The 26659-nt window shown below is 46.3% G+C and overlaps 1 protein-coding gene across 3 annotated transcripts in view; it reads right to left on the bottom strand.

The window, feature by feature from the left end:
• The window catches only part of syt7b (synaptotagmin VIIb), a 59000-nt gene that overhangs the window by 20124 nt on the left and 12217 nt on the right, over window positions 1-26659 (bottom strand). Inside the window, exons 1-5 of one of the 3 annotated variants that reach the window (XM_057024880.1) lie at window positions 18535-18634; window positions 11385-11488; window positions 4787-4866; window positions 4157-4291; window positions 1463-1663 (exon numbers count right to left, since the gene is read on the bottom strand). In XM_057024880.1, coding sequence (XP_056880860.1) covers window positions 1463-1663; window positions 4157-4291; window positions 4787-4866; window positions 11385-11488; window positions 18535-18619 — 605 coding nt within the window. In that variant the 5' untranslated portion in view covers window positions 18620-18634. Of the gene's footprint in view, window positions 1-1462; window positions 1664-4156; window positions 4292-4786; window positions 4867-11384; window positions 11489-18534; window positions 18635-26659 lie in introns of those variants that run through there. The other 2 variants (XM_057024882.1, XM_057024885.1) reach the window with 2 other exon arrangements.

Raw genomic sequence — 26659 nt, 5'->3', positions numbered from 1 at the left:
GCCGAGCCGCCCCGTCTAATATACACATAACTGACGAGGTTTTTCCACATTTATTATTCATCCCCGGGACACATGAAACACAGCAGAGTGGGCTGCAATTAACGGAGCAAAACAAGAAATCTGGAGTTAAGGTGGACAGTTATATGCAAATATACCATCCAGCTGGACAGCCAGCAAATCATTTATTCATGAGTGAATTTATTTATTGATGTCGAAGCAAGGAGGTTCCGTGCTTTTGGACTGTTGCACTTTGGAGCGCTGGGCACGCTCCAGTGGTCTCCTGTCTGTACAGTCACATCCACATGCTCTGAGGAGGAACGATCCTTATTGTCTGGATCCTATTATTGACTTAAGAGGGTTATTTTCACATTTGTTGCTGCCTGAATGTCAATTACGATGACTATAAACCTTGAATGATTTTGTAATTAAAGAAAATTGAAGAGGGTGGAAAAACAAGGAGACTGAAAAAAAGGGGGAGAAAAATTACAGACAGAGGAAAAAAGAGATTGGGGAGTGAGAGGAGGAGGTGGGTTGGGGGGGGTGATGCCTAAAATAGAAACCAATTCCAGAGTAGAAATGGGAATACAGGTGAAGCTAAATAGAGGGATACAACGGGAGGCAGAGAGAGGAGTGACGGGAGTGACAGAAGGAAGGCTGAAATTTTGCCATGCGTCCAATTATGATGTTGTTAAAGCCACTCGGAGTATTTACGAAAACATCTGCTCGTGCATGAGATTCAGACACAGACTGACAGCCACCGTTCTGCTGTCCAACAGTTCCACACTTACTGGTTGCTAAAACCGTAGCGTGACTGTAAAGACAAGTTTGTTAGTTTCAAGTTTAGTTGATGGTTTTTTTTAAAAAACTGGCCAACACAATCATGGAATCTCTCAGTTCTTCAGGGTTTTATATTGTCGTCATCAGCATGTATATGCCATCTTTTGTTCTGTTAAACTGGGATTTTTGCTCTGGTCTGACTACTGGGGTAACACAGGCCTGTACCTTCAACTTCTTATCAAAAACTGACACCTTTTTGGCGGCTAATGTGCTTGGTTCTTGCCTTTGCTTCATATTGTGTTCATTTTACTCAACGTCCTTGAGGCTTTTGAAATGGAATTATAAATAAAATGTAGCATTATTATTAGTTATTACATCCTGTGGAATAAATGTGGGTAACCGAGACATTTCCACAGACTTTTCCGCAGCGAGCTGGCGGTGTTCTCTCATGCTACATGTGAATCATTTGGGTTGACCTGTTTTTTTCCCTGCGGCAGTGACAAAGAGCTTTAGCTGTTTCCATTTATGCAAAGCAGCGGCCCTGCTTTCCATTATTTTCTGCTCTACTTACAGCATGACCGTCTTCAAGCATACACTTTTCAACATACAGACTTTCCTCCAAACTCCACACCATGCTGTCGTCGTGCCCAGTGTAGCCCCTCATGCGTCACCATGCGCCACTCACTTGCTGAAGCGCAGGCCTCCAGCATGCATGTGGCTCTGGAGTGTCTGCCACCGCCCGGCCTTGCTGCCCCCCGTCACCATGCTGCGAACGCTGTCGCTGCGGCTGGGCCCTGCCCCAGCCCCAGAGCAAGCACCACCCCCGCCGTCACTGGCCCCTGGAGAAGGCCCAGCGCCGCCCTGCCCACCCTTATCCGCAGCCCCGCTGATAGACACAGTGAGGCCGACCGGAAACAAAGAAACGCGGACGCACGGGCAAAAGAAGAGAGAGAGAGAGAGAACGCGGTGGACAGAGGACGAGACAGACGTACAGGTCGGACAGCAAAATAAAGAAGTTAGTAAAATTCGTCACAGAGGTGGAAAAAGACACCGTCAAGGCTTTGGATCAAGCCACCACGAGTGTCCAGTGTACACCAAAACCAGCAGCAAGGAGGTCTCGTCTGCCCTCGGAGGCAATAAAACCCTGCAGTTGACACCTAAATTAGAACAAGAAAACTTTTTCCTGCAACAGATGCAACAGATGCTCACTTCAGTTCACCGCCTAAACCAATTTTATCCTGTCAAATGCTAACAAAGGAGGAAACGTTTTCATTGTGCATGTTTACAGGCACAGGAGTACCTGAATATTACCAGTTAACTCACTCTGTACTTGTTACTGGTACACATTATTATGCTGGTTACCTTGTAAACAGGAAGCCGGAGAGCATCTTAACCTGGCCTAATCTGAATGTCAGCGTTACTTTGTGCAAAAGTGAACTGAAGCAGCTTTTTTTGTGAGAAGTATGAGTGAGTGTGCAGGTCTGTCCCGTGCACGCACCACACAGCAGACAAAAAGATCATTTTCTTCGGCATAATGGCTCGGTAATGATACCAATACATCATCTTCAAAGTTTAACCTGCAGATGCAGGAAATGATAATAGAACAATAATGTTTCTGTAATCTCGCAGCATCTCACCTGCAGCCCGTGACATTCATCTAATACCTTTATGAAGAAACATTTCCCAGTAGAAAACTCTTGGTTTTTTTGTTTTGTGCTTTCCTTCCTGTAAACCCAGCAAATCTCGGCTCACAGAAACATGATTTGGACTTGTGTTTTTATTGACTCTTGACAAACACCACAGCACGCAGCTGCAGACACCAGAAAAGCCTTTAAACACCGATGGGACGCGTCCACGCTCTTATGCACCAGCAGCAGAAGCATTGGAAGCTGCGCGCAAACACAAATATGCACACACAAGTGTTTTCCTCTCTTCATCCGGGGGTGGGCCAATTTTAATTAAGGTAATGAAGTTTTTAATGTTCTGATGTATTCATACACCTTTTGGAGAGCACTTTGGATTGCTTCTGAGTTGGAAATGTGATTAAAAAGTCATTATTTTGATGGTTGGGTCTCGGCGATCTGCAATCAAGTACCTCTCGCATTCAGCTCCAGAATTTTTATTTTGATAAAACACGCTGTCACGGTAACGGCGACTCCATTTAATTCAGCGCCGCAGCACAGCAATTAAAGAGAATAAGACTAAACAGATTCCCTTATTTACCAGACAGATGCTGAGCTTCGTCTAGACTGCAGCAGAGATATCAAGGAGCAGTTGACCAGAGTAGGACTTTAATGTATCCCACATCCGACAAGAGGAAAGCAACCAAAGACCAGCCGAGCAGAACAGGAAAATATGCTTAGATTATTATTCTGAAGAATAATACATTCACCTAAATCAGTAAGGGCAAAAGCTGTGATTGATCCAGGTGCTGGTCCGTTTACTTCTGCCCTTTACACTTATTGGTGTTGCACAGGAAAAGAAATCTGCAAAGATCTGTAAGGCCCAAACATCGACATCCCTGTATCCCCGTGTTTTAGCTTCTCAATCGTGGAATTAAGAGCGAGAGGATACTCGCACATCTGGGCTGAACCTTCTAATCTGATCTTTCATTCTGCCTAATTAGCAACAAAATCGCTTTTGAGGGCATTTGATTCAGCCGCTAATTGTTGTGCCGGATTGGTTCAGTTTAGGTCACCAACGTACTCAATTATTTAATCTTGACTCTCCCAGAAGCACACCGACCAACTGTCCCCTTTATAATAATCAGGAAAATTTCCATAGAACATAAAGAGTAAAACATCACCAATGAAACTAGAAACTGTAGCAACTAAGTGCCCCTCCACATCGTAACGACACAGCAGTGATTAACAGCTGTTCTGGCTCCAGATATACAATTTACGGTCGCTAATACACATGAATGCAGCCGGAAATGAACCTCATTTGTATCCGTGTTAGGCCAGTCGGTCCTGAGAAAGGCAGCAACACTGAAAGCTGCCGCTGCACATCTCTATCAGGTCCTGAGTGGCCAGCAGCGCATACCAAACACCAACTCACCGTGGACGTGGCCGAAAGCTAAACCGTGAGGATTACCAGGAATGAGAGGACACTTCTGCTCTAAGATGTTGCTGGGCGCCGTTTTAAAATGAGGCTCTCTGCTGCCCTTAAGGATTCCACATGTGTTGGTGTCACCACGCGGTGAGTATGTCGTGAGTAGTCAGCAGCTAAAATCTCCGTGAGGGTCGGATCTTTATGGTGATCATAATAGAGTGTTTGGATTTTATGACGCCAACTGCGCCCTGTGGAATTGAGGCGGTTTTGCAAAATAAGCTCTGACCACAGATGGAGAAGAGCCTGACTGGCAGTGACAGACACTCACTTGGGCGTGAGGCGAGGGTCTCCGTAGGGGGCGTAAGGGGACATGTTCAAGAGGAACTCCTTCGGTGGGTAGGAGCTCCACCTCTGCTGGACGTTGCTGCTGTCGTTGTTATTCCAGAAGTCTCTGTCTAGATCACTGAGAGAGAGAGAGAGAGAGAGAGAGAGAGAGAGAGAGAGAGAGAGAGAGAGAGAGAGAGAGAGAGAGAGAGAGAGGATGGCAACAATAAAAGAGACCTAATACGATTAAGCCAGGATAACATTTTCCTCTTTTTCCTCCGTTTGGATCGGTTCACGTTCCACGTTGCCGTGTTTCTTCTGTGATTTTTGTAGATGCAGCTTTATATTTCATTTACCTGTAACACAAACCTGAATTTACAGAAATACGATACAAACAACTTTCCCCCCGGCCTTTTATCCGCCGTGATGAATGCGAAGTGTGTGCACTGCATCACGCTGTCTGGAGAGCGCCGTGTCAATAGCGCACAGCTCAGACCATGTAGGGGGTGCTAGAAGATAACCTTCGGAAAATACGCCGGAGACCTGATTGGAAAGCAGCTGCTAAAATGTGATATTATCATCACATCATGGATCATTTTCGTATCCCTCCGCCTAAACCACTTCTGACACTTACTTGATGGCTTTATTTTCCCCCCGAACTCTCACAGAATCTGGAGAGCTGGCCGCCTCCACCCCGGGCTTATTCCTTTTCCCCTGCAGAGGAGATGACAAGACACACGTGCGCACGCACACACACACATACACAACAAAAGGACAGATGGTTGTTACAGTCATGTCTAGCTCATTGTTTACAAAGTCATTTTTGTGACTCAAGTGCTCATTATAGCCTCTTTCTGTAAAGAAAAGGGGCTCCGTCGTGTAGTAAAATAAGACAAATGGGCGAGGAGCAGCAACTGGGTTAATGCCAGGACCGCCGCCAGCTTCTGAAGATCAGAATGTGACGAGACCGCTGAAGAACAATGAGATGCGAAGGCACACGCTGGCATCTACTAACTTGTCTCCACAAAAAGGAAAGGAGCACCATTCAACCTGCTGTTTCTTCCGCTTCCCATCCGGATCTCCGGCATTGTTCTTTTACAAAAACATGTTGCAAAAGCCTCGTTGACATTTTTCCTCCCTGCCTCCATGTGATCGGAGCTAGAGTACATTTCAAATCTCATTTAAGGACTTGTGTGAAGTTTGCGCTCGGGTTCTATGCAGCTACTCCATTTCCCCCCACAAACTATAATAGCATCAACACAAATATAACACATGCGGCAAGGCATGCACAAGAATTACATTTATTCCATAAAAAAATAAAGCAATCATTTAAACTATATGCAAAAAAGGCTTATTCCTCTCAAAATGTTGTTCACAAATCTGTGTAAACCTGTGATATTAAGCACTTCTCCTCAGCAGGGACACTCCAGCCACCTCATCGTGAGCCTCAGGCTGCCCACAGTAGGTGTTATCACACAGCACAGCCACAGTTCACAGGCTCCCCCAAGTTTGTGATCGTCCTGCTGACTGCAGGAACGTCCACCACAGCTGATGCCTGTTCTGAATGTTCATTTCTCTACTATCACACCTCTACCAGAGAGTTTGGCAGGACGTCCCACCGGCTTCACAACCTAGCCCCCGTGCAACCGCACCAGCCCAGGACCTCCACATCCAGCATCTGCACCTCTAAGGTGGCGTGAGACCAGCCAGGCGGACACCTGCGGCTACGAGAGGTTGGCTGATGTCACCGTTGTGGCTCCAGCGGGCCACGGTGGGGGGGGGGGGGGGTACGTATGGGCAGGCGTATGTTATGGATGATGGACACAGGTGTGTTTTAATGACAGCGTGAGGAGATCTCGAGGCCCATTGTGGAGCCTTTTCTTGTTCCATTGATCCACAAGCATCACCTCATGTTGCAGCTTACCACAGTAACATTCTACAGGACACACACACACACACACACACACGCACACACACACACTCATCTGTGTTCCTGAGAATGTCATTCAACTTGTGCTGAATTTTCAGTTTCATCCTCATTTTGTTGTGTACATTATTCAAAGTACATTTGTAGGTTTGTTTGTTGTGTCAGATACATATATGTTCATATGGTCTTGCCTTTATTGCCTCAAAATCTTGATGGTACTAATATTTATCGTGCATTTTGTGACAACGCTCCGCAGAACATACCCACTGCAGAGAGGTCAACACCAGCCGTAGGAAATTATAATGAAAACAACATGGTTTCACTTAAAAAAACATAAGCCCAGAGGAGAAGACACTGTAAATATTCTCAGGTCAGACACCAAAAACTTCAGACAGCAGAAATTCCTAAAGTTTTCCTGAAATATAGAAACCCGCTAACTTATTCTCGCTTGCTAACGCCTCTAACTTAATGGATTGTGCTTTATAAGTACTCAGAGTTAGTGACCCTTCTATTTTATTGACCTCTGTATTTATTAAACTCTTGAGGGGGAGAACGCTGGGCTCAGTCACAAAGACCCTCTCTTACATAATGGTTTCTCATGGTAGCCTCACAACCATGAAGAGCACAGAGGCCAAATCTGCTCACTGAAGACCCTCTGCGCACGTGTCAGCGTGTTGTACCACGATGGGACTTCGCAGGAGTTTTGTCGCCGACACTTTGGACTTGATTCCGTTTGGAACTTTTCAGCGACTCGCCATCTGTTGCTGCAGAAAATGATTTACCCCAGCAACCTCGGAGACTTAATCCCATATGTCAGGTTTGGACGAAGCATGGAGTCATCTCAATTATGAATCCCACACACGTCTCCGCTCCGAACGCTGCCAGTAACAACTGAGCTGAACAACTGAGGACGAAAAAGTAGAGACACAAGTCGACTGTCTGCCCTGTCTTGGACTGAAGACCTGCTCAGGGTGTTTTACTGCCTGTCCCCGATGACTAGGATTAGGAATAAGCAGCGGCTGACCGGAGATTGATGAAAGAAGAGTCAAACACCACCGTGTCCTCATTTATTACGTCTCTCTTTGAAGTGTCAGCTCAAGACCTTCCCTCTACCTTGGGGCTGACGCATTTCAGCAACGCGCCTGCAAACAGCGCGAGACAAAAGAAGAGCAGGAGCGCCGACGATGACGATAAAATGATGCAATCCGGTGTTGTGAAGTTAAACAGTGGGAGAAACTGTTGTTTGATTCTGTTTATTTGGTTCTCTGTGACTAGTTTGGGAAGCTGCACATAAAAAAAGAATCCTATTAAGGCCCCTTGTCAGCGCTATTCTCCAGTCTTCTGCCACTTTCTAATTAGCTACATCTAGCATATGTGGCTAGCTTTTTGTCCTTAAATGGTGCCGGGTCACGGGGCAGCAGTCTGAGCAGGTCCACCCAGACCTCCCTCTCCCTGGACACTTCCTCCAGCTCTTCAGGGAGGATTCCAGGTCATCCTCCCTGGAGTCTTCTCCCAATGGGACACCTCCCCACAGAAGCGCGCAGAGGGCATCCACTACAGATGCCCGAGCCTCCTCAGCTGACCCCGGCTACTGCAGCTCCCCTCTGAGTTCCTCCAGGGTGGCAGAGCGCCTCACAGGATCTCTAAAGGAACGCCCCGTCACCCTGCAGAGGTCACTCCTCTTGGCTGCCTGTATCCAGCATCTTGTTCTTTCAGTCATGATCCAAAATTCCACACCACAGTTGTGGGTAGGGACATAGCTTTTCCAGTAAATCTACAGTTAAAATATAAATTAGAAACACATGAGTTGATGGAAGCGAGCAGACGAAGAAGCTCCTCAAGAAACCCTTAACTGGACACCTCAGATGAAGAAAATAAAAGATCACTTCGAGTCAATTGAGCAGACTGAGGAACAGGACAAGGCAGGACCACAGTACAATGACCAGAAGGTCTGGCACAGATTTGAGGACAAAGAAGACCTCTATATAGGAGACAATTGGACCCAGATAGAGGACAATGAGATTATCGGGCAGGTGATGAGGGAGGGAGAACACGTAAGACAGAACGTACAAAGAAAACAGAACGTGAAACTTGAGATGGAACCAAACCTAATGAACTAACAGAACAAAACCTACCAGCTACCTTTAAAACCAAATATCCTGACCATCAACAGTCTAAAAACATATTAATTACTAACTGAATTAGTCCAGATTCTGCTATGAACCTTGATTTATTCATCTGAAACCCCCCAGTTTTGCATCTTGCAGACTGGTGACCACTTCATGGAGCGCCGTTATTTATCACCCGTCCAGCCGGACGCAGACATCTTCAACAAGAACAAAGCATCCATCGCTAACCTACTTCCATCCATCAAACTGCAACTGCAAACACGCTGTGCACAAGACTGTAGGACCAGAAAGATAGATTTCTAGAGCGGGGAGCGCGCTATCGAGTGCAGCTCATCTATCTTTCAAGGGAATCATAAAATCTTGAGGAGGCTGAAGAGGAGCAGGTGGAGAAGGTATGAAGTGGAGAGAGTGTGTGGGAGGATGTGAGAATCTCCAGGGAGAGCTGAGGGGTGGGAGGGGGGGAGTAACACCAGCAGTGAATGGAGGGGCAGGTGAGAAAACGAGACCGAGATGCTCTGGTGACATGGAGGGGAGATTATATTTGCCTTTTCCAAGCTTGGAGGTCCCAGATTTTATTTTGTCATCATTTTACTCACACACTAACCACCACCACCCTCTTCTCCCCCTCCTGGACCCCCTCCACCATTACCAAATGGCCCGTGAACTCCTCCAAACAGCCTCAACTCTTCTGGTGTTGCAGTAAATTCATTTACCTTTGCCTTTTTATGTGTGTATTCACGCACGAATACACACATAAAGATTTTCTTATCTTGAGAATCCATCCCCCTAAAATATCTCACTCTATTTTTGTACAAAGCATAATTGCTGCGGCGTATCCTCAGAGGAAAGTGAACAACTCGGGTTATGTGCAATGGATCAACGCTCCCTCCTGCACTCGTTAGCGGCCAGGTAGAGGCGGCGGGTGGTCGATGCGCCGGCTCTGTTGGCGTTGGACGCCAACAACAACAGCGCGCTCAACAGCTGTGTTTGTTCTCACGCAGGTGAATCGGCCATTTCACAGCGCTTCAACACATGTTCAACACTGACTGTTCAAACACTCTGGACGCTATAAGCTAGCGGGTTTGTTCGGGCCCATTGCAAACCCGTGTTTTTTGTTATGTCCCAGGTCGTCGCGCGTTGTTGTTCGTAGTTATTTGACCTTTACAAAAGACATTATAATACTATAGAAAGGAACGGGATCTCTGGAGGTCTTGGGTGGAAAAAAAAATCAGTTACGTTCAGACGCGGACATAAAGATAAAGACAAATACGATCCAGACCTGACTATAAAGGAGGAAGGAAGAAACAAAGACAGAGACGTTGATAACGCCGAGGTAGACGGAGGAAATGGATTTGTCTGCCTGGGTCAGGGGGTTTAATAATCTAAATTAATAACAGAAATTTGATTCTAAGCAGCCCGTGATCATATTTAGACTCTTACGGCCTAATCTGGAGAGAGAAAGTTAAAATCTCTGAACCAATTATCATCTGAATATCTCTGTCGCTGCTGCTAAACCCTCAGACGTAGCAGAGATTGCATATCTGCTTTATTTTAACAGTAATCCCCGGAAAATTCCTGGAAAATATGAATGAAAATGGAGGACCATTATCTATAATCAGTATCTTGAAAATCTTTTAAAGACCACAGAAGAAGAAAAGGAAAAAATTGCGACTTAATATCAAGTGAAAAAGACTGTAGAGGAGGAAGAAGGAGCATTGATGTCAGTCAGGTTCACCTAAAAGGTGACGTGGGCGAGGTGTGGCCCAGGGCGATAGGATTTTGCTGTCTCCTTAGAAGATCCTGTTCCCCTCTTCAACCTTTCAGATGAGGTGCAACATCTTCTAACGGATAACATTCAAGATCAGGGAGATCCAATTAGGCTTTGGCTGGAGATTCCCTCAAGAAATGTCAGAGGTTCTGGATTCAGATGATTGAAACAGATGAAACGTGTCAGATTGGTGGAATCAGACGTCAGGACGGAGGCTGTCTTGCCTCCTGAATGCATGTGGCTGCTATGGAATCAGTGGTGGCGTCCCATATTTAGACAAATACTGCAAAACCCATGCACAAAAGACCAAAAATGGCAGAAAAGCCAACATTTTCCATGGCAAACAAACCAAATATTCCTAAAATTGCCATTTGTGTCCCTTGACCACAACATTTATATGGTCTCGCTTCACTTAAATGATGCTTTTGTGGGAAATAGCAGAGTCCTCCTGGTAATCGGCCCCATTTGTGACATTTTTGCACTTCAGTCTCGATCGTCGGCACGTGATCGGCAATGAAGAGAAGCGTGCCATCGTCAAAATCATTACAGGCCTTACTGTAGAAATCAATATGGTGGCGCTGAAGGCTGCGGGCGGTCGGCCGTGATGCACAAAACTCGCTGCTTCCAGGGAGCGCAAAGGTCTCTAATCGTGTTTGCAGTCACGGCCAAACACGCGGAAAAAAAGAAATTTAGACAAAAAAAAGGCAGTACAACAACAAAGCAAGGGTTGTTCACAACATGCGCTTGATTCAAGGTCGCAGGGTCGGACAGAAAGTCGAGGATGCCCACTCTGTTCTCCTTGCAGCACCACAAGAATGTGTGGGCAAAGAAAGGAGAGTTCGGCATTGGAGAAATATAAAAGAACAACTCGAAAAATAAAGTCTTAGCTTGATCCCTGAAGGCAACAGTTTCTACAATGACAGAGTCGAGGATGCAACTTTGGCTCCCCTCAAATAACAACATCGTCACGTCGCTGGACTCTTTAGCGACATTAGCGGTTTAGATGTGCGTTGTTTGGTCTTCAGTGGGGTTTGAAACTAACGTTATGATTATGGACTTTACTCGAGGATTAAAAATGACCATCCATGAGGATGAGCCCTGGGGGTGCTACTAACTATGCTAATTATTAGCTCTGCTATATATATATATACACATGTTTTTTGATCCTTTACTAGTGCGTTTTGCTTGTCTTGAGCATTTTATTCCCATTTCTCCCGCCTACACACAGAAGATACTGATTATTATCATTGCAACCCCCTTTAGAAGTGAGGGAATTTGCGTGCATCCTTTAGCATTCATGTCTTCCTTTGGTCGGCAGCTGTTGGAATCACTAAGATGTTATTTGAAACGTACTGCAGCTTGTGTCAAACGTGCACACTTCAAGGCGTGGAAATGCAATGTATCTTACCATCTTGCGCTGGCACCAGGTGCAGACGCCACACAGAGCGACCAGCCAAACAGCGCACACGACGGACGCAACAGACACCAGGAACACGCTGAGAGACACCGAGCCTGAGGAGAGAGACACACAGAGGGCAGTGTTAGTTCGGATCCACACAAAGCACCGCACAACTCCCCATTTAGGGGCCTATATAGGTGTAATCAACAGCGGCACCCTGTAATCTGCACCCCGTCCTTATTTCCCTCCTCTCGGCATTCATCCTTATCCTCCCTGTCATCAGCGAGCCATCCAGAGGAAAGTAGCAGCCAGAGTAAGGAGAAATGACAGAAAGGCCCTGAGCCAGCGCCACGCTCATGTTCTCTGCATGTCCCAATGGAAGCACACGTGTCAGACAGATATAACACCAGGGGCCAGGAGCCTCACAATTAACAGCTTTTTTTTTTCTCTCTTCGGTCTCACATCTTGTTTGCTCGCGTCTCAGTAAAAAAAGGTGTGAACTTCCAGGGCCTTCGCTTCCCCGTGTCTGTTTCTTCTGATTAATGCCTGTCAGGAGTGCAGGTCAGTCATATTTCACGTATGTGACAGATCTGACTCTCAGTCGACTCGTGTTAACGCTGAGCTACGACTGTCGAGCGTCTCAACTGTGTATTTGAAAGAGACATAATGTGCTCGTCACCATCGGTTTATTGTCATTCCCACACACACACACACACACACACACACACACACACACACACACACACACACAAAGGGCTCAAAAAACAGCAAAAATGATAAACAAACAAAAAAAAACGTAAAAGAAATCTTGTTAACATCAACGTTTTTCCCGACAATGGTGCAATTCTTTGCTGATTTTACCTTTGACGCTTTGTGCTTTGTTCCCTTTCTACTCCCTCCTTTAGATTTCTTGAAGCACTCAGGGCTCAAAACGCTGCCAAAACCAACTAATAAAGGTTTCTTAATGGGTTCTTCTTGGATCCCTCACCCACTTTTCCCTAAAATCAATCCAGTTTTGCATAATGCTTCTAAAAAAAAGTAAACATAAGGAAAAACGCTGCTCTAAAAGAGCTACAACACCATTCTGGAGTGAAGTTCACATGCTGTGCACAGACACACACACACACACACACACACACACACACACACACACACACACACACGCCAATTTTACATGGTTGTGTTAGCCTGGATTGTGCTGCTATAGTAGCTAACTAAACAAAATGCCTTCAGATGTTTTGGGATGTGATTTTGAAGAGATGAGTTGATGGATCTGTCACTAAAACTTCTTTTAGTCACCATGAAAATCTACCGCCGCTTGGCTCCGTACTCAGTCATTTGCTTCACTTACTGTTGAGGAAGATCAGTCACACGACTGATGGAGGAGATCAGAGGATGAAGAATCCACCATCTGGATCATTTAATACACACAGCTAATTGGAAAGTGATTTAGTCACATTAAGAAGGTCGTCGTTGAATTGAGGATTGAGTTCATTCATCTTGATGTTGTAAGTTAGATGGACGATGATTGAAACAGGGCTGGGCTTACTATCACGAGCCACGATGTCCTGATGATGTTTTATCATGTAGATGATCTTTACTGCTAAAGAAGTTAAGCTAAATAAGCTAAATTTGGTGTTGGGGGTGGTTGTTGTCTATATTCTTCAAGATAAAGGGTGAATTGGAAGTTTGAGCAATCCTGCAGGTCTGAGTGTGACAGTGACCCAGTTTAGAGCGTTACTAATGTAATATTTGTTGGTAAAAGGTTTGGAGATGGCCCCCAGATGCAACCTGCTGTGCTGCGTTTGTCCCCATGCTGAGCACCTCCTGCGGCTTTGAGTGTAACCGGCCGACTGGCAGAGCAGCTTCCCTCTCTTTGCCTTCCCTAAAGTCTGTCATAACTGGGTTTTACCGTAATTTGTGTAACGTCGGGTCAAGCTGGGCTGTGGCATTATTCGCTCTACTCTCTTTGTAACGTATATTCCTCCCTGCTGCCAAGCTGCTCTTCTCTCTCTCCCTGCATCCGTCCTCCATTTCTTACCAAATCTCACATCTATTATTCAAGGTGTTGGAGGAATTTACAACAATACTGCGCCGTAGACGGCCACATCATTGGGAAACCGCAGTAAAAAAAATAAATTCTATATTGAAATCTATGATCTAGCTGGGTAAATGTGTTGCGGTTGTCCTCTGAAAAGCTGTAAAACTCTGTCAACAAGAAAAAAACCTTCTGTTTAAAAAGCTAAAACAGGACGAGTTCAAAACTTTGCTTCCCATCGAGGCCACGGAGGACCCCTGGGACCTGGGGACAAGGACACGAAACATTTCCATCCAGACCTGGATCCAGCCGCGGAGAAGCTGGAGGAGGTAGCTGGGAAAGGATGGCTCAGTATTATATGGTACGGGGCCTGCTGCCCTCCCTCCACCTTCACCGGCTGGCTGAGCCGTCTCAGCGCGTAAACAGTGCTGGGAATCATTTTCCCCTCAATAAAACATTGATTTGGATAAAATATTCAAAGTCAAAGTTTGAGTTGCAGGAAAGTTAGTGTTGAATAATAAAAACCATGAATGAAGGACATTTTGCCTCTCTCATGTTTACGTCTGAGCTGCAGAGTAAAAAGATTTCACCAGTGTTTAATCAACTCGATGAATAAAAGGCATCACCGATATACTGAATATGCTGTGTGGCGAGATTTTCCATGTTTTAAAGACTGCCATAACCTTAAAAACACTGAAAAAAAATTGAGATTTTTTTAAAAATATTGCACTTATTATTTCTGGTGCTGATGCTATTTTGGTCTTTGATAATTAGGAACCAGCCCACAGTTCCAACATGGCCACTGAGGCCTTAAAAGCTCACTCTGAATCCAAAAACAGAAATACCCGTCCAGGTTTCTCTTTGAAGACACAAATACCACTGTTTAATATCAGTTTGTGACTTCCGTTTGCAGCTTTGTTAGAAAGCAAAAACTGCAACAAGACTCTGACAGTGCGGAAGGCTTCCTTCCTTCAGTCTTTCACCGTCACGTAATACACAGTAGACGTGGACAAAAAGGCGTAAAGGTGGGTCCCTGAAAAGGTTTCTTTGATTATTCATCTGTAGCTTTTGTTTGAATGTAAATACAGATGTTGATAGATCGCCACAACTCGTCATAGAAAACCTGAAATAGTCTCATAAACATGTTAACAGAACCTTTAAATCAAGGAAAATCTAAGGAATGGAACCGATACCTTGGGAAATAAAGGAGAAAACTATGTAACAATATAACCACGCATGGCAGTTGTTGCACCCTCCCTCCCCCCCCCCCTCTCTCTTTATAGTGGACCTCTCTCTCTCTCTCCCCTCTCTCTCTCTAAGTGGACCTCTCTCTCTCTCCCCTCTCTCTCTCTCTAAAGTGGACCTCTCCTCTCTCTCTCTCCTCCCCCCTCTCTCTCTAAAGTGGACCCCTCTCTCCCCCCCCCTAAAGTGGACCTCTCTCTCTCTCCCCCCTCTCTCTAAAGTGGACCTCTCTCTCTCCCCTCTCTCTAAAGTGGACCTCTCTCTCTCTCTCCCCTCTCTCTAAAGTGGACCTCTCTCTCCTCCCCTCTCTCTAAAGTGGACCTCTCTCTCTCTCTCTCCCCCTCTCTCTCTAAAGTGGACCTCTCTCTCTCCCCTCTCTCTCTAAAGTGGACCTCTCTCTCTCTCTCCCCCTCTCTCTCTAAAGTGGACTCTCTCTCTCCCCCTCTCTCTCTAAAGTGGACCTCTCTCTCTCCTCTCTCTCCCCTCTCTCTCTAAAGTGGACCGCTCTCTCTCTCTCTCCCCCCTCTCTCTAAAGTGGACCGCTCTCCCCCCCTCTCCTCTCTCTCCCCTCTCTCTCTCTAAAATGGACCTCTCTCTCCCCCTCTCTCTCTCCTCCCCTCTCTCTCCCCTCTCTCTAAAGTGGACCTCTCTCTCTCCTCCCCCCTCTCTCTTTATAGTGGACCAATCTCTCTCTCTCTCTCTCCCCTCTCTCTCCCCCTCTCTCCCCTCTCTCTCTAAGTGGACCTCTCTCCCCCCCCCTCCCCCTCTCCCCCCTCTCCCCCCTCTCTCTCTCTAAAATGGACCTCTCTCTCCCCTCTCTCCTCTCTCTCCTCTCTCTCCCCTCTCTCTCTAAAGTGGACTCTCTCTCTCTCCCCCTCTCTCTCTCTCTCTAAAGTGGACCTCTCTCCTCTCTCTCCTCTCTCTCCCCCCCTCTCTCTCTAAAGTGGACCTCTCTCTCCCCCTCTCTCTCTAAAATGGACCTCTCTCTCCCCTCTCTCCTCCCTCTCTTCCCTCTCTCTAAAGTGGACCTCTCTCTCTCCCCCCTCTCTCTCTAAAGTGGACCTCTCTCTCGCCCCCTCTCCCCCCCTCTCTCTCTAAGTGGACCTCTCCCCCCCCCCTCTAAAGTGGACCTCTCTCTCTCTCTCTCCCCCCCTCTCTAAAGTGGACCTCTCTCTCTCCCCCTCTCCCCCCTCTCTCTCTAAAGTTGACCTCTCTCTCCCCCCCCCTCCCCCTCTCCCCCCGTCTTCCTCCCGCTGTACTCGTCCATGTGTGCTCTGTTTGCTCCCCTCCTGGTGTGAATGCAGCAGGAGGCCCCCAGAATCAGCGCTGTTTTCCACTTAAGACCCCTGCGGGCGCATCTCTTCCCTGGGGCGGGTAGTGCTCGGGGACGGCCCACTCCCTGCAGGGGGGTGACCTCTGACCCATGCAACAGCCAGCAGAGTCACGGCCGCCGGGAGGAACACGGACATCCAATTACGCAGAAAGACCGAGGGGAAGGATGGAGAAAAGCAGGTTGTGTAAAAGAGCAGCGGCGTCATCAAAGGGCAGCCGAGAAGAAGAAGAAATGGCCGCAGCTCATTAACCATGAAGATTAGGTTATTTACTCCTCCCGGTTTAGTATCAATGCTGGCAACACGCTGGGGAAACAGGCTGTGTGTGACGTGTGGCAGGGTGGAGGAGACAGCCGGCTCCGGCATGAAGTCCCAGCGTGTGTTTTTCCCTCACCTGTAAGAAAATTCCTGCCCGGCTGGTTGGAGATCAGTTCATTTGTGAAGCTTTTATCGCGTCTCCTGCTGGTCTCGTCTATGAGAATTCAATAAAGCTGAGAGAGGTGCGATGAAGCGGCTTCTAATTCAAGTTCCTACCAACTGCACCTTCTCTACCTCAGGTTTGGTCTAAACCAAAAGAGAAACTCTCTCCTGAAATTCTCGGTCTTTCCTCTCATTGGAAAGCATCACCTGAAGTGCTCCACTTCCACACATGAATCACCGGAAACCCTTTCATGAGAATAAAGTTCTGTCAGGAGGGAAAAAAAGAAATCAATGGGGAGGGTTGCAGCAGGTCGGTTACTTCAAACGTCAGAATATTTCCCACGTTTTCGCTCCAAACCGCACAGAAGCTTTGTTCCTGCACGATCATTTGAACGTCTTAATTCTTGTGCTCAGAGTGGAGACAGACCAGCAAACACCGGATCATTAAATTCAGAAACCCTCAAATTTAAAAGCCAAGCCAAGGTTTAGATGTTTTAAGCTTAAATCAACTGGTTTGTCTCCTTCGGTTTATTCCTCTACGTCTCAACTCAATTAAAGTTCAAGTTCGTTTCTCACGTGAAACCAAACTGATGTGATTCGTGATAAAAGCGACAAACGCGGCAAAAAAGTCTTAAGAAAACAACCGAAAATGTGCTTACGACAATAAAACAATGTGACAGAATCCCCACTCACTTGGTGACAGACCCCAAAGCGTCATGGTGACTGTGTGCAACCCTGAAATACCTCCCCCGGAAACATCAAAGCATTCCTCTGTTCCTTTCAAAGCGCGACCCTGCCGCCGCAGGAGACAGAACCTTCTGTTTTTAACACCGCCAGGAGCCACCTGAGACATTAACAGAACACTCGCTCACGAGTCGTATTTGGCGGCTGCGGAAGCTAAATGCAAAACTCCAACTGTGATGTTCTGCACGCGCGAAGAGAGCGAAAGGTGCCTCAAAGGGCCGCAAACCTATGACAGTCTGTGTGACACGCCACACTGTCGGGCGCGTTCCTCTGGGTGATGGTCTGCAGGTGGAGCCATCAAATGTTTGTAGGGAGGCTGGGGAGGCTTCTTTAGAATTGAAAGTGGCCAACAGCACAACAAAGGGAGGCCACCCAGTGGAAATAGACTGTGAGAAGAAGAAACTGTGGACAGCTGAGGCGTTTTGGCTTTCGGGGGTTTTAAAAGAGTGTGAGAATCCCTCAGCTCATGACATCAGGTGTGTCAGTTAAACAGTCAGGGTTTGTGATTCTTTGCCATTAAATATGGAATTTTCCTGGATTGGGACAGCAGCACTTTGCAGGTAAACAGGTTCAGAGGCGCAAAGAGTCACAAAGAAGTTGGATTATTACCATTTAAAGCTCAGAACCTTTGATTTTTCAAGGAGTCTGGACAAAAACTATACGCGAACTTGGGGCGAAACTGAAATTTACTGCGCATTAAGCCCCTTTCCCAACAAGTTTCCCAGGAAAGTTGGAACGCCTGTGTTGTCCTGCTGTATAAATATACTCAGTAGAACCTGGACATATAAATCACATTAAATGTGTTCTGTGGGCCTATTGAATCAAACTTGTTGACATCATTTTAACATTTGCAAGCAGAATAAAGGCCAGCAGACTATATTTTAAGTTATATAACATCCAGAACTGCACTCACCACCAGAGTTTGCCCTCAGCTTAGACGCTGAAATACACAGCATTTGTAATATGAACTCATGTAACTTTTTCTTTTGGGTATAACATCGTCAGTATTCGGAACATGAGCATCTATTTCCTTGAGCAAACGGGGATATTACATAACTCTGCCTTTAATTTGTGATATGCAAATGAAACATCTCTGGGCTCTTTTCGTTCCTCTCTTTCATGCTCCCTGTTCTCCCCTCTCCCTTGTCCTCCCGCCTGTAACCTGGAAATCCGTCTCGGAGCGTCATCTGGATGTTTCTGTGAATGCAGCTCGGGGACGGAGGAAAAGGGAGCAAGAGGCGATCCGAACATTTTTATGCTAATCGGGTTGATATTTTTAATTCCGAAATGAAGGAAAACACACTGATGCCTTTTCCAGCTCCCCAGCTTAAGTCCCATATTAGAAAGAAGGAAGTGCTCACACAGAACCTTCCCCATTCCTCACTTTCTATCTCGCCGTCTCCTTCATCCTGCTCTTCTGTCCACACCTCTGTCCGGGCGCTCTCTCTCCGATCAGTCACCGCAGTCATCCTTCTGACTCCTCTGTCGTCTGCGTTTAGCCGCGGCTCCTGATGTGCCGGCCTTGACATGCAAAGCTGCGTTTCCAACCGCGCCGTTCGGCTTGTAGGTTTGTGGGAAGTGAATAAAATTGCATTAACTCCACGGCGGTTCGTTTGTTTAATATGCATTTCATTTCAAAATTATCTTTCCACACACCGTCACACCAACAAAAACTCGGCGCTGCCTTGGCTTTCACACCGTTGTTATGCTAATCCCGTTCTTCACACATAACTTCCACAAAAATCCTGGCCTTGTTTTGTTGCTGTGCACAGCAGCTGCATCCATCTAGAAATCTCTTCTCCTGTAGTGTGGAAGCAGTCTTTATTCCTACTGTTCCAATTTTCCATTTCGAAGTATCACTTGATGGAGATATTCGGCTCTTCCAGCCCTGAGACAGCAGACTTGTTAGCGGGCGCGTCGCAGCCTGTTTGGCCGGCCAGAGCTCGAGCTCATCATGCATAATGAAGGAAAGACGTCCCATGAGCCCTTTTCACAGACGCAGTTTCACACAAATCTCACACTGTTGTCTTTCTGCTGGAGATTTGGAGTCTCGCTGCAGTTTATTTGCGAAACAACGACGATCTAATGGTCTCTTTAAGGCCTGAAGTTGTTTCTACAGCAGCTGCTCAGTGGCTGAAAGTTGCGCTGACAAATTTGGTTTAATTACTGCAAAAGCAAACGCGATTGTGGTGGAACAACAGTATAAGTCAAAGTCTTTCACCTCCTGAGGAATTCATGTCTACTATTTACTCTTTTCCTCCCCCTTCCTCTTTAGTCACAGTTTTTGAGCAGTGCTGCAGAGTGAAACACTTCGTTTCCCCACATATATTGTGACTTTCCCCCTCAGTATAGTGTCTATACAGACAGTCGTAATACAAGGCTGCATTATGCAGTAGGTTACTTTATGGTCAAAAGTCCCTCTGAAACCCAGAACATCACCAAAACAGCTCCGCCTCGGCCCATTGTCCCCATTTATAGACAGACAGACGGAACCTCCTTGGTGGATGCAGCAAATCAGGACATTTGCAGGCAGGACATGTGAAAAGGATCTGAAACGCACACGTCACGACCAGCACATCCCCCAAAGGCTGCTCTGCATGTACCTGCTGCGCGTGACCACCCCACCACCACCACCACCACCCCCATCCTTTCCACATTTACCGCCAGTACGCACTAGCTGATAGCAAATGCTAACGGTGAGCACAGCTTTGTCTCAACATCAGCACGACTCTGATTATTACGCAACTTCCCCTCGATCTGCGACTGTAAATATTGGTTTTCGGCTGTTTCGGCCTCGGCCGTATTGCTTATCACCGCCAACCAGAGTCTGCGTACAGGTGCAACCTTTCTTAAAACGCGCACGCATTCATCTGATACGGAGTTCACAACACAGGCGTGGGCCCGTGTTTGTTTTCTTTATCAAGCCCGGCAGATTTGATTGGAGCGAGGTGGATTTAGGTGGGATTTGCCGCCGTGTACGCGGATCAATGAGACGCAGCCGGCTGAGCCGGAAAGCCCAACACAGGTGATGAAGTTTGCAGAGCCAAAAGAACAAGAGTTCAGTTATTCAACAGTGGCCAGGGAGTCACATAGAACCCCGAAATAATGGTCATCCGCTGGAAAGAGATGGTGCTGATGGGCAGGCAGCTGCTGGTTGTTTTCTAATGGAAAAGTAAGGAGTAAGGAGAAAAAAAACCCACATTTTCCATCCAAACAAAAACACAGTCAAGGATTCGATTAAAGAAAAACGATCCCAACCAAGCCGACAGACAGAGAAACACTGGTATTCCATGGAAAACTAGTCGGAAGCCTTTAACAAGACGCCCATGCCAAATGGGTAAGGTGACCCTGAAATTCAGGAATTCAATTTAGAGTTTTTATTATACAGAATCCATTTGCTAGCGGTGGTGGGAGCATGCCAGGATCTGAATACATTTCACTGCAAAAGCCTGCAGAGAGCCAAGGGGGAGAGGATTTGCCTAAAAGGATGCCCGTGCCCCGTCTTCAGGACACCTGGCGCTTTTTTTGGGGAAGCGCCGACGATTGTCGTGCCTGAGTGGCAAGAATGGTGGCGTCCATGTGCACGTTTGCAAAGAAAGTGACTCATTAAAAAGTCTTCACACCATCTTGTACAGCTGATTATTCCTGATCGTGCTGTTTTTAATATTTTCCTGGCGTTTAAACACTGTTACCCATTTGTTCCCATACAAAAGTCCCAGTTCTGTCTTTTTTCCATCTATTTCCAAGGCTCAGGGGTGATATTCACACTATCCTACATGCTCTTTTGATAAAATTATGAAGATAAGATTTCATCAAATGTCCACTCCAAACTTGCCTCTAAGCCGGATTTTGTCTGAAGCTTCATAGCTTTCAAATTTCAAATGCCTAAGAAAGGTTAAGGGAATGTGGAAATCTTTCATTTTTTCCTTGCATGTTCATGATACAACCGCTATTAAAAAAATGCCTGCCTGGCTTTAGCCGCACATCAGCAGGACAGTACTTCTGCCAGAAATCGCCATATTAAAAAAAGATTCATCCTCTACAAACCAAGTGTAATGGAAATCCATAGCTGCCAAGGTATTTCGGTCTGGGTCCAAGACCGATTGACCCACATCCCCAGAGCCTTGGCTAAAAATAGACATGCTAATGATTAGCTAAATAATAGAACATCTTCTACCTTGCAGCGTCGCTCCATAACTCCTCAACTCAACGGTGTAAAAGAACCTGTCAGCCTGTATTCAGTCAAGCTGAAAAAAGGCTTTACGAAAAAACATGCACCTCTTGAAGTTTAACAACTTCTTGTCACCCACCCACCATCTTTTCCCCTCCTAGCAGTAACATAGCAACAGCTGCTCAGTAGCGTAGCGCTTGCCCTGGAGCGGTGTGACTGGCATTTTTATAGTGTGCCCTCTGACTGTCACCTTAATCACATAAACACATAAGGAAGGCAAGAACAGAGAGGAGCCGAGCAGGCTGGAAGGCAAACCCCACTTGCGGTGAGTGTGTGACACAGCACGCGGCTTAAAGCTTGTTAAAGAGGACAGGGAGCGCGGCACCGCTGTTTATATGTGGGATTCTTCGCTTTGTCACGCTAATTTGAGGAATTTAAGCTGAGCGAGGATTAATGTTAGGCAGCTCCCGACGGATTCCACTGAAATTGAATCGGAAACACGTGTTGTAATCGAGCAAATACTGGCAGAAAATGCAAGAATTGGACTGTAAATAAAGTCTTTGTCTGAAGAAGAATGCTGATCGGTGGTAAAGTTGCATCCTTTTTCTGAAGGTACCCACCTGTAGGGTCACGGTGGGGGTCCATCCCAGAGACAAGAGCACATCTGGACAGTCCGCCGCAGGACACACACCATTCGCTCACCTTCACACTCAGGAAGAAGCTCCGAACGACCCAATGTGTAAGTTTTAAAATGTGGGGGGAAAGAAGCTTTCCAGGAGAACGCCATAAAAACTGGGATCAAACTGGTTCGGAGTGGCTGTTAATGCGGCGCAGCATCCTGTCGTGTTTGTTTGAGCAGTCAATTAAGAGCCATTTCAGATAAAGCAAATCTGCTTTGGACAACTAATTTGGTCCTGTGCGAGCTGAGGTCTGTGCTGTCGCAATTAGATGTGCCGGTGACGTCAGCGCGCATGTGACAGGAGCGAGAACACCGCCAGAGAAACGTTCCTACGGGATACCTGGGACAAATTATCCACATAAATACTGTATGTTCTCCACTTAATCAATCTGACATGTTCTCAAACAGGAACTGCATATTTGCAAACACCCCCCGCCGATTAATTTCCTGGATCCGTTTCTTTATCTGAAGCTAACATTTAATTAGTTCTTCTTGGCGTTTATTTCCCATCCTGCTTCCAAGATTTGTCTAAAGCAGTCCAGCATTCCCAGTCATGCCAGATAACAAACGCAGAGGGCCGGGAAGTGTATTTTTAGTTGCTGAACAACAGGCAAATGTGAGCTGAGATGAACGCGAGCTAAAATGAACATATCAAGGATTTAGCATGAACTCCTCCTTCTTCTGTGGTGGTATTGTTTTTGGAAGTCTTGAATCTTTAGGGTCACTGTGCAGAGCGCTTCCCTGACTTAAATACTGACACTTGGGCCCAGGAAAACTTCAACCCGTGACCCACAGCGCGATGATGGACTGCCCTGCTGAGTGTCTTTGACAGGGAAGTCCATAAAACTCTGATTGGCTCTCTGGTGGCCCGACTGACTGCCTTTTTTACACTCTTTGGACTGACCTCTGTAACTCACTGTGCAAAGGCGAACAGGACGATTTACAACAAAACACGTGGAAAGAAGACGGGACACGCGGTGGAACCGCTGATCTGGACACATCTGCGCAGAGGACGGCGTGCCAGCGAGCGGGAAGAACTCCGAACAGCCTCGGGACCAGTCAGAGCGTCAGTCAAGACTGTGTCTCATCTGTTTGACAAGAGGAAGTCTTTGTAGGAGCCACTCCGCTATCTCCCCAAGCCCCGAGGTCCTGCAAATTATCAGGCACCAAAAATGTCCTCGCAGCTCTTCGGGTGAGGCCAACTTTTGAAAAAGACGACTTATAAAAGATGAGAAAACCCCAATGTCAGAACACACAGGCTGCACCAGGTGAAGTGTGTATTTTATTAAAAAAAGACTAAATAAAAAATTGGATTATTGTCAACCTTGTTTTGCCCGGAGGACATCTGATCGTCATTGCAAGAGGAACAAGACCCGCTCCTGGCTTCCGATTATTTTGACCTTTCTTGGCCTGGTTATGCCACAGGAAGTAGCGGAAACCGTAGCTGGGTACGGGGTACCAGCTCCTACCTCAGCGTTAGCGACCAGATGCGGACCTTGCGAAACGCTGACATTTTTTTATAAGAAATGGGGAGCAAACGAGACAACTGAGCCGATGCAAAAAAATCCAGGCAATTAAAATGGAAATGCTACAAAGGGCGGCACCAGTTAAAATGCTAATATGTTCAGCGCTGCACAGCTGTGAAATCTGACTGTCAGGCTGGAGGCTTGAGCTCCGGCACACAGCATCTGCTACCTGCAGACGATCCGCTCTTCATCATCGCCCGCGCAAAAAGGAGGAGCGGCGCTTGGTCACCTGTAGTAAAGGAACAAACACTTCAACCCCCATTATTCTAAAACGGGAGGCCAAAATTACAAGCGCTCAAACAGCCAGACGTGTTTTCAGCTTTTTCGGCACTCCTCCACACGCTGATCGGTTCGAGTGTTCATTATTGTGCCTGCGGGGGGGGGGGGGGGGGGGGGGCAGGAAAACAACACAGGAGCTCTGCTTCCTGGTCACTGCAAATGTGCTCAGCGCCCATTTCCAGGCTTCGGTTAATTCACCTCCACCGTTGGACACGGGAACGCATCATCTATCTATAGCACTGGTACCGTCACGACCCGCCGCCACCCTCAGCTAGCAAACATATCGGAGCATCATAAAATAGTGGGAGGAAAATGCGCCCGGAGAAAAGAGATTGAAGTTATGCACTGTTTTAGTTTTAGCTGAAGATTCAGAGGTAACCCGTATGATTTGAGCTTTGGCAACTCTTTCTGTATATTTAGGTCCTATTTATGGTTCAGGCCACAGGAGAAAAGTGTCACGTCTGAGACGGCTATCATTGGATAAACGGGAGTGACATGAAAGTGGAAAGATGGAGTCAGCTGGGAGGCCGGAATGGGCACCTCCTTCACAGCGATTCTGTTGAGTGAGTTCCAAAAAAAACCCCAAACTCTGAAGGTTCTTTTCAAAAGGTTACGTTCTGCTATGAATCTTCAAAGTATAAGATTAAAAAAAAGCCCGTTTAGCCTCCGTGTCCTTTATTGATTTTTAATTTAAGGGAATTTGGACCCTGGCTCAGATACTCGCTGCCACTCCGGGTCATGTGATGCAGATCCTTCTGTTTTAGTTCAATTATTTGTTTAGTTTTTTATTCGAGCCGTCTCTTTCATCTCGGAAAGATAACATCAAAGACTAATATTCTAAAATTAGGATCAATCATGATGAATTGAAGCCTCCTGAGATAATTAGATACCTTTAATATCTTTTAAGAGGTTTTAGAGGACGCGGAGTACATCTCTTCAGAGCCAGCATGCCCACGGAAGCAGCAAATCAATAGCGCTGCTGCTAACGGCTCTTTTGTCAAATGATGGCAACAATGGCAACAAATTATTTACCTCATCCTGGCAGAAAGCAAATACTGATCTGTGTGTCGAAAGTACTTCAGTTTGATGGTTTCCAGACGAAAATAACATAGTTTGCTTTGATCTCTATTGAGACAGTGTGATTAGGCCTCCTATCACAAGGGACATTGTTTTGATCCCACTAAACCCACGTGGTACAAAAAAATAGATTTTTTTTCCCTCCCCCCTCGCCGTGTTTTGGTTCCACTGACCTGGAATTACCTCACGGGCTTTGCATTTAAATTGCGTCCTACCACACGGACATTTTTCCTGGTTAAGAGCCATTTGGAGGCATGCCAGTAGCCATTTAGGAGAATGTGTTACCTTAGATGGATTAAGTCAGATGAGGACAAAATATTAAGGCGTGAGAGTCTCCTGTTGGTTTCAGTTATTCCTCCATCTTAATTCTCAAGGTTTAATGTGCTGTAAACCTCAGATATGGACAAACACCAATAAACATTGACTGCGAGCCTTTAATGGAAATACGCTTGTGTCAGACCTCATTCCTGAAGTTGTTACACTCTAGTTCAGTTTAAACTGGTCGCTCCCATATCCCTGCATTATAAAGCTTCATCCCATAAATCTGAATCTCCTGTGTTTCTATGGCAATGACCCCATAAAGGAAAAGACATGTTTAATGTAAGTAGGAGTTGTCAGAGGATCTACTTTAAAATCAGCTGGGACACCCAAAAGAACATGTGGAAGAAGAAACTGACTGTTGCGTAACAGATTTGGGGAGTCCAGGAGTAAACGCACTCGCTGTGCGCTGAGGACTGAGTGTGAGCTGATCTGAAAACTGCTGAAGGTTGTGAACACAAGCACGAGGAGAATGTGTTTCCACTCCACACCCAACGAAGAATAGGTTTGGGTTAAAATGAGCCAGAGAGGCGCCGGAGAGTAATGACCTGATAAAAGGCTCCGGATTATGAACTCATTCGCTAATTCAAGCATTTTTAAATGAACTGGATCACTCCATTGAGCGCCGGCTTGATATTTCTAATAAAACATCCTATTTCGGTCTCTCCCAGTCCACCGTTCTTGCCTCTCTCCCTCTTTCCGTCCATCCAGTCGGCTTCCATCAATTCTCTAAGGTGTACGTTGGCTTCTTGTTGCCCTCTGGGTTATTTAATCTTGACTAATCCCTCAGAGGCTCGTATGGCTTAAACATACACATGTGATTTAGTGCTGTTTTCCTTTTGGTTCTCCATCAGGACGGAATTTACTGCATCCTGTTTGTTTGATCGAGTGTCAGAGCGAGCAGAGGTGAAGCTCTATCATGTTTGATCCGACTCTGCCATATTATGACAAATCGTACAGATAATTAGGTGACTCCAGCCAAAAGCTGCAGGTTGGTTTTTTTTATCATCCACCCACAGCATCATATGCTGCTTGCACCTATTAACGGGGTGTCTAGTGTGACAACATTGCATCTTCCACAATGAAATCTGTGGAGCTGTAATTTATTTTCCCCGTACAGAGAATAAAGACATGACTGCACGTCACCCCGGTGAGGAATACACCCCTGCTAATGCTAACGCTAACCGCCCGCAGCCCACGAGTTGTTCATTTAACCTGTAAATCTGCCTCACAAAGGAACTAATTTGTGTTTTTTCAGCTGAGAAGCCACGCTCGGTTACCGCTCAATAGCCGGTTTATCAGACTGATTTAAAGTAATTAGCGAGTATTTTTAAATGCTGATCAGGACTGAGCTCTGAAAGGCAAATGCGCTGGGAAATCTCTACGGCTACACTGCAGCAGGCAGGCATTCTCTCCAGCTCTCAAATGTTTAACCTTGTGCACCGAGGCACATATTCAT

This window comes from Takifugu flavidus, chromosome 2 (assembly GCF_003711565.1).
Source record: "Takifugu flavidus isolate HTHZ2018 chromosome 2, ASM371156v2, whole genome shotgun sequence".
In the NCBI taxonomy this organism is placed as follows: Eukaryota; Metazoa; Chordata; class Actinopteri; order Tetraodontiformes; family Tetraodontidae; genus Takifugu; species Takifugu flavidus.
This window is presented reverse-complemented; position numbering and strand designations above follow the sequence as displayed.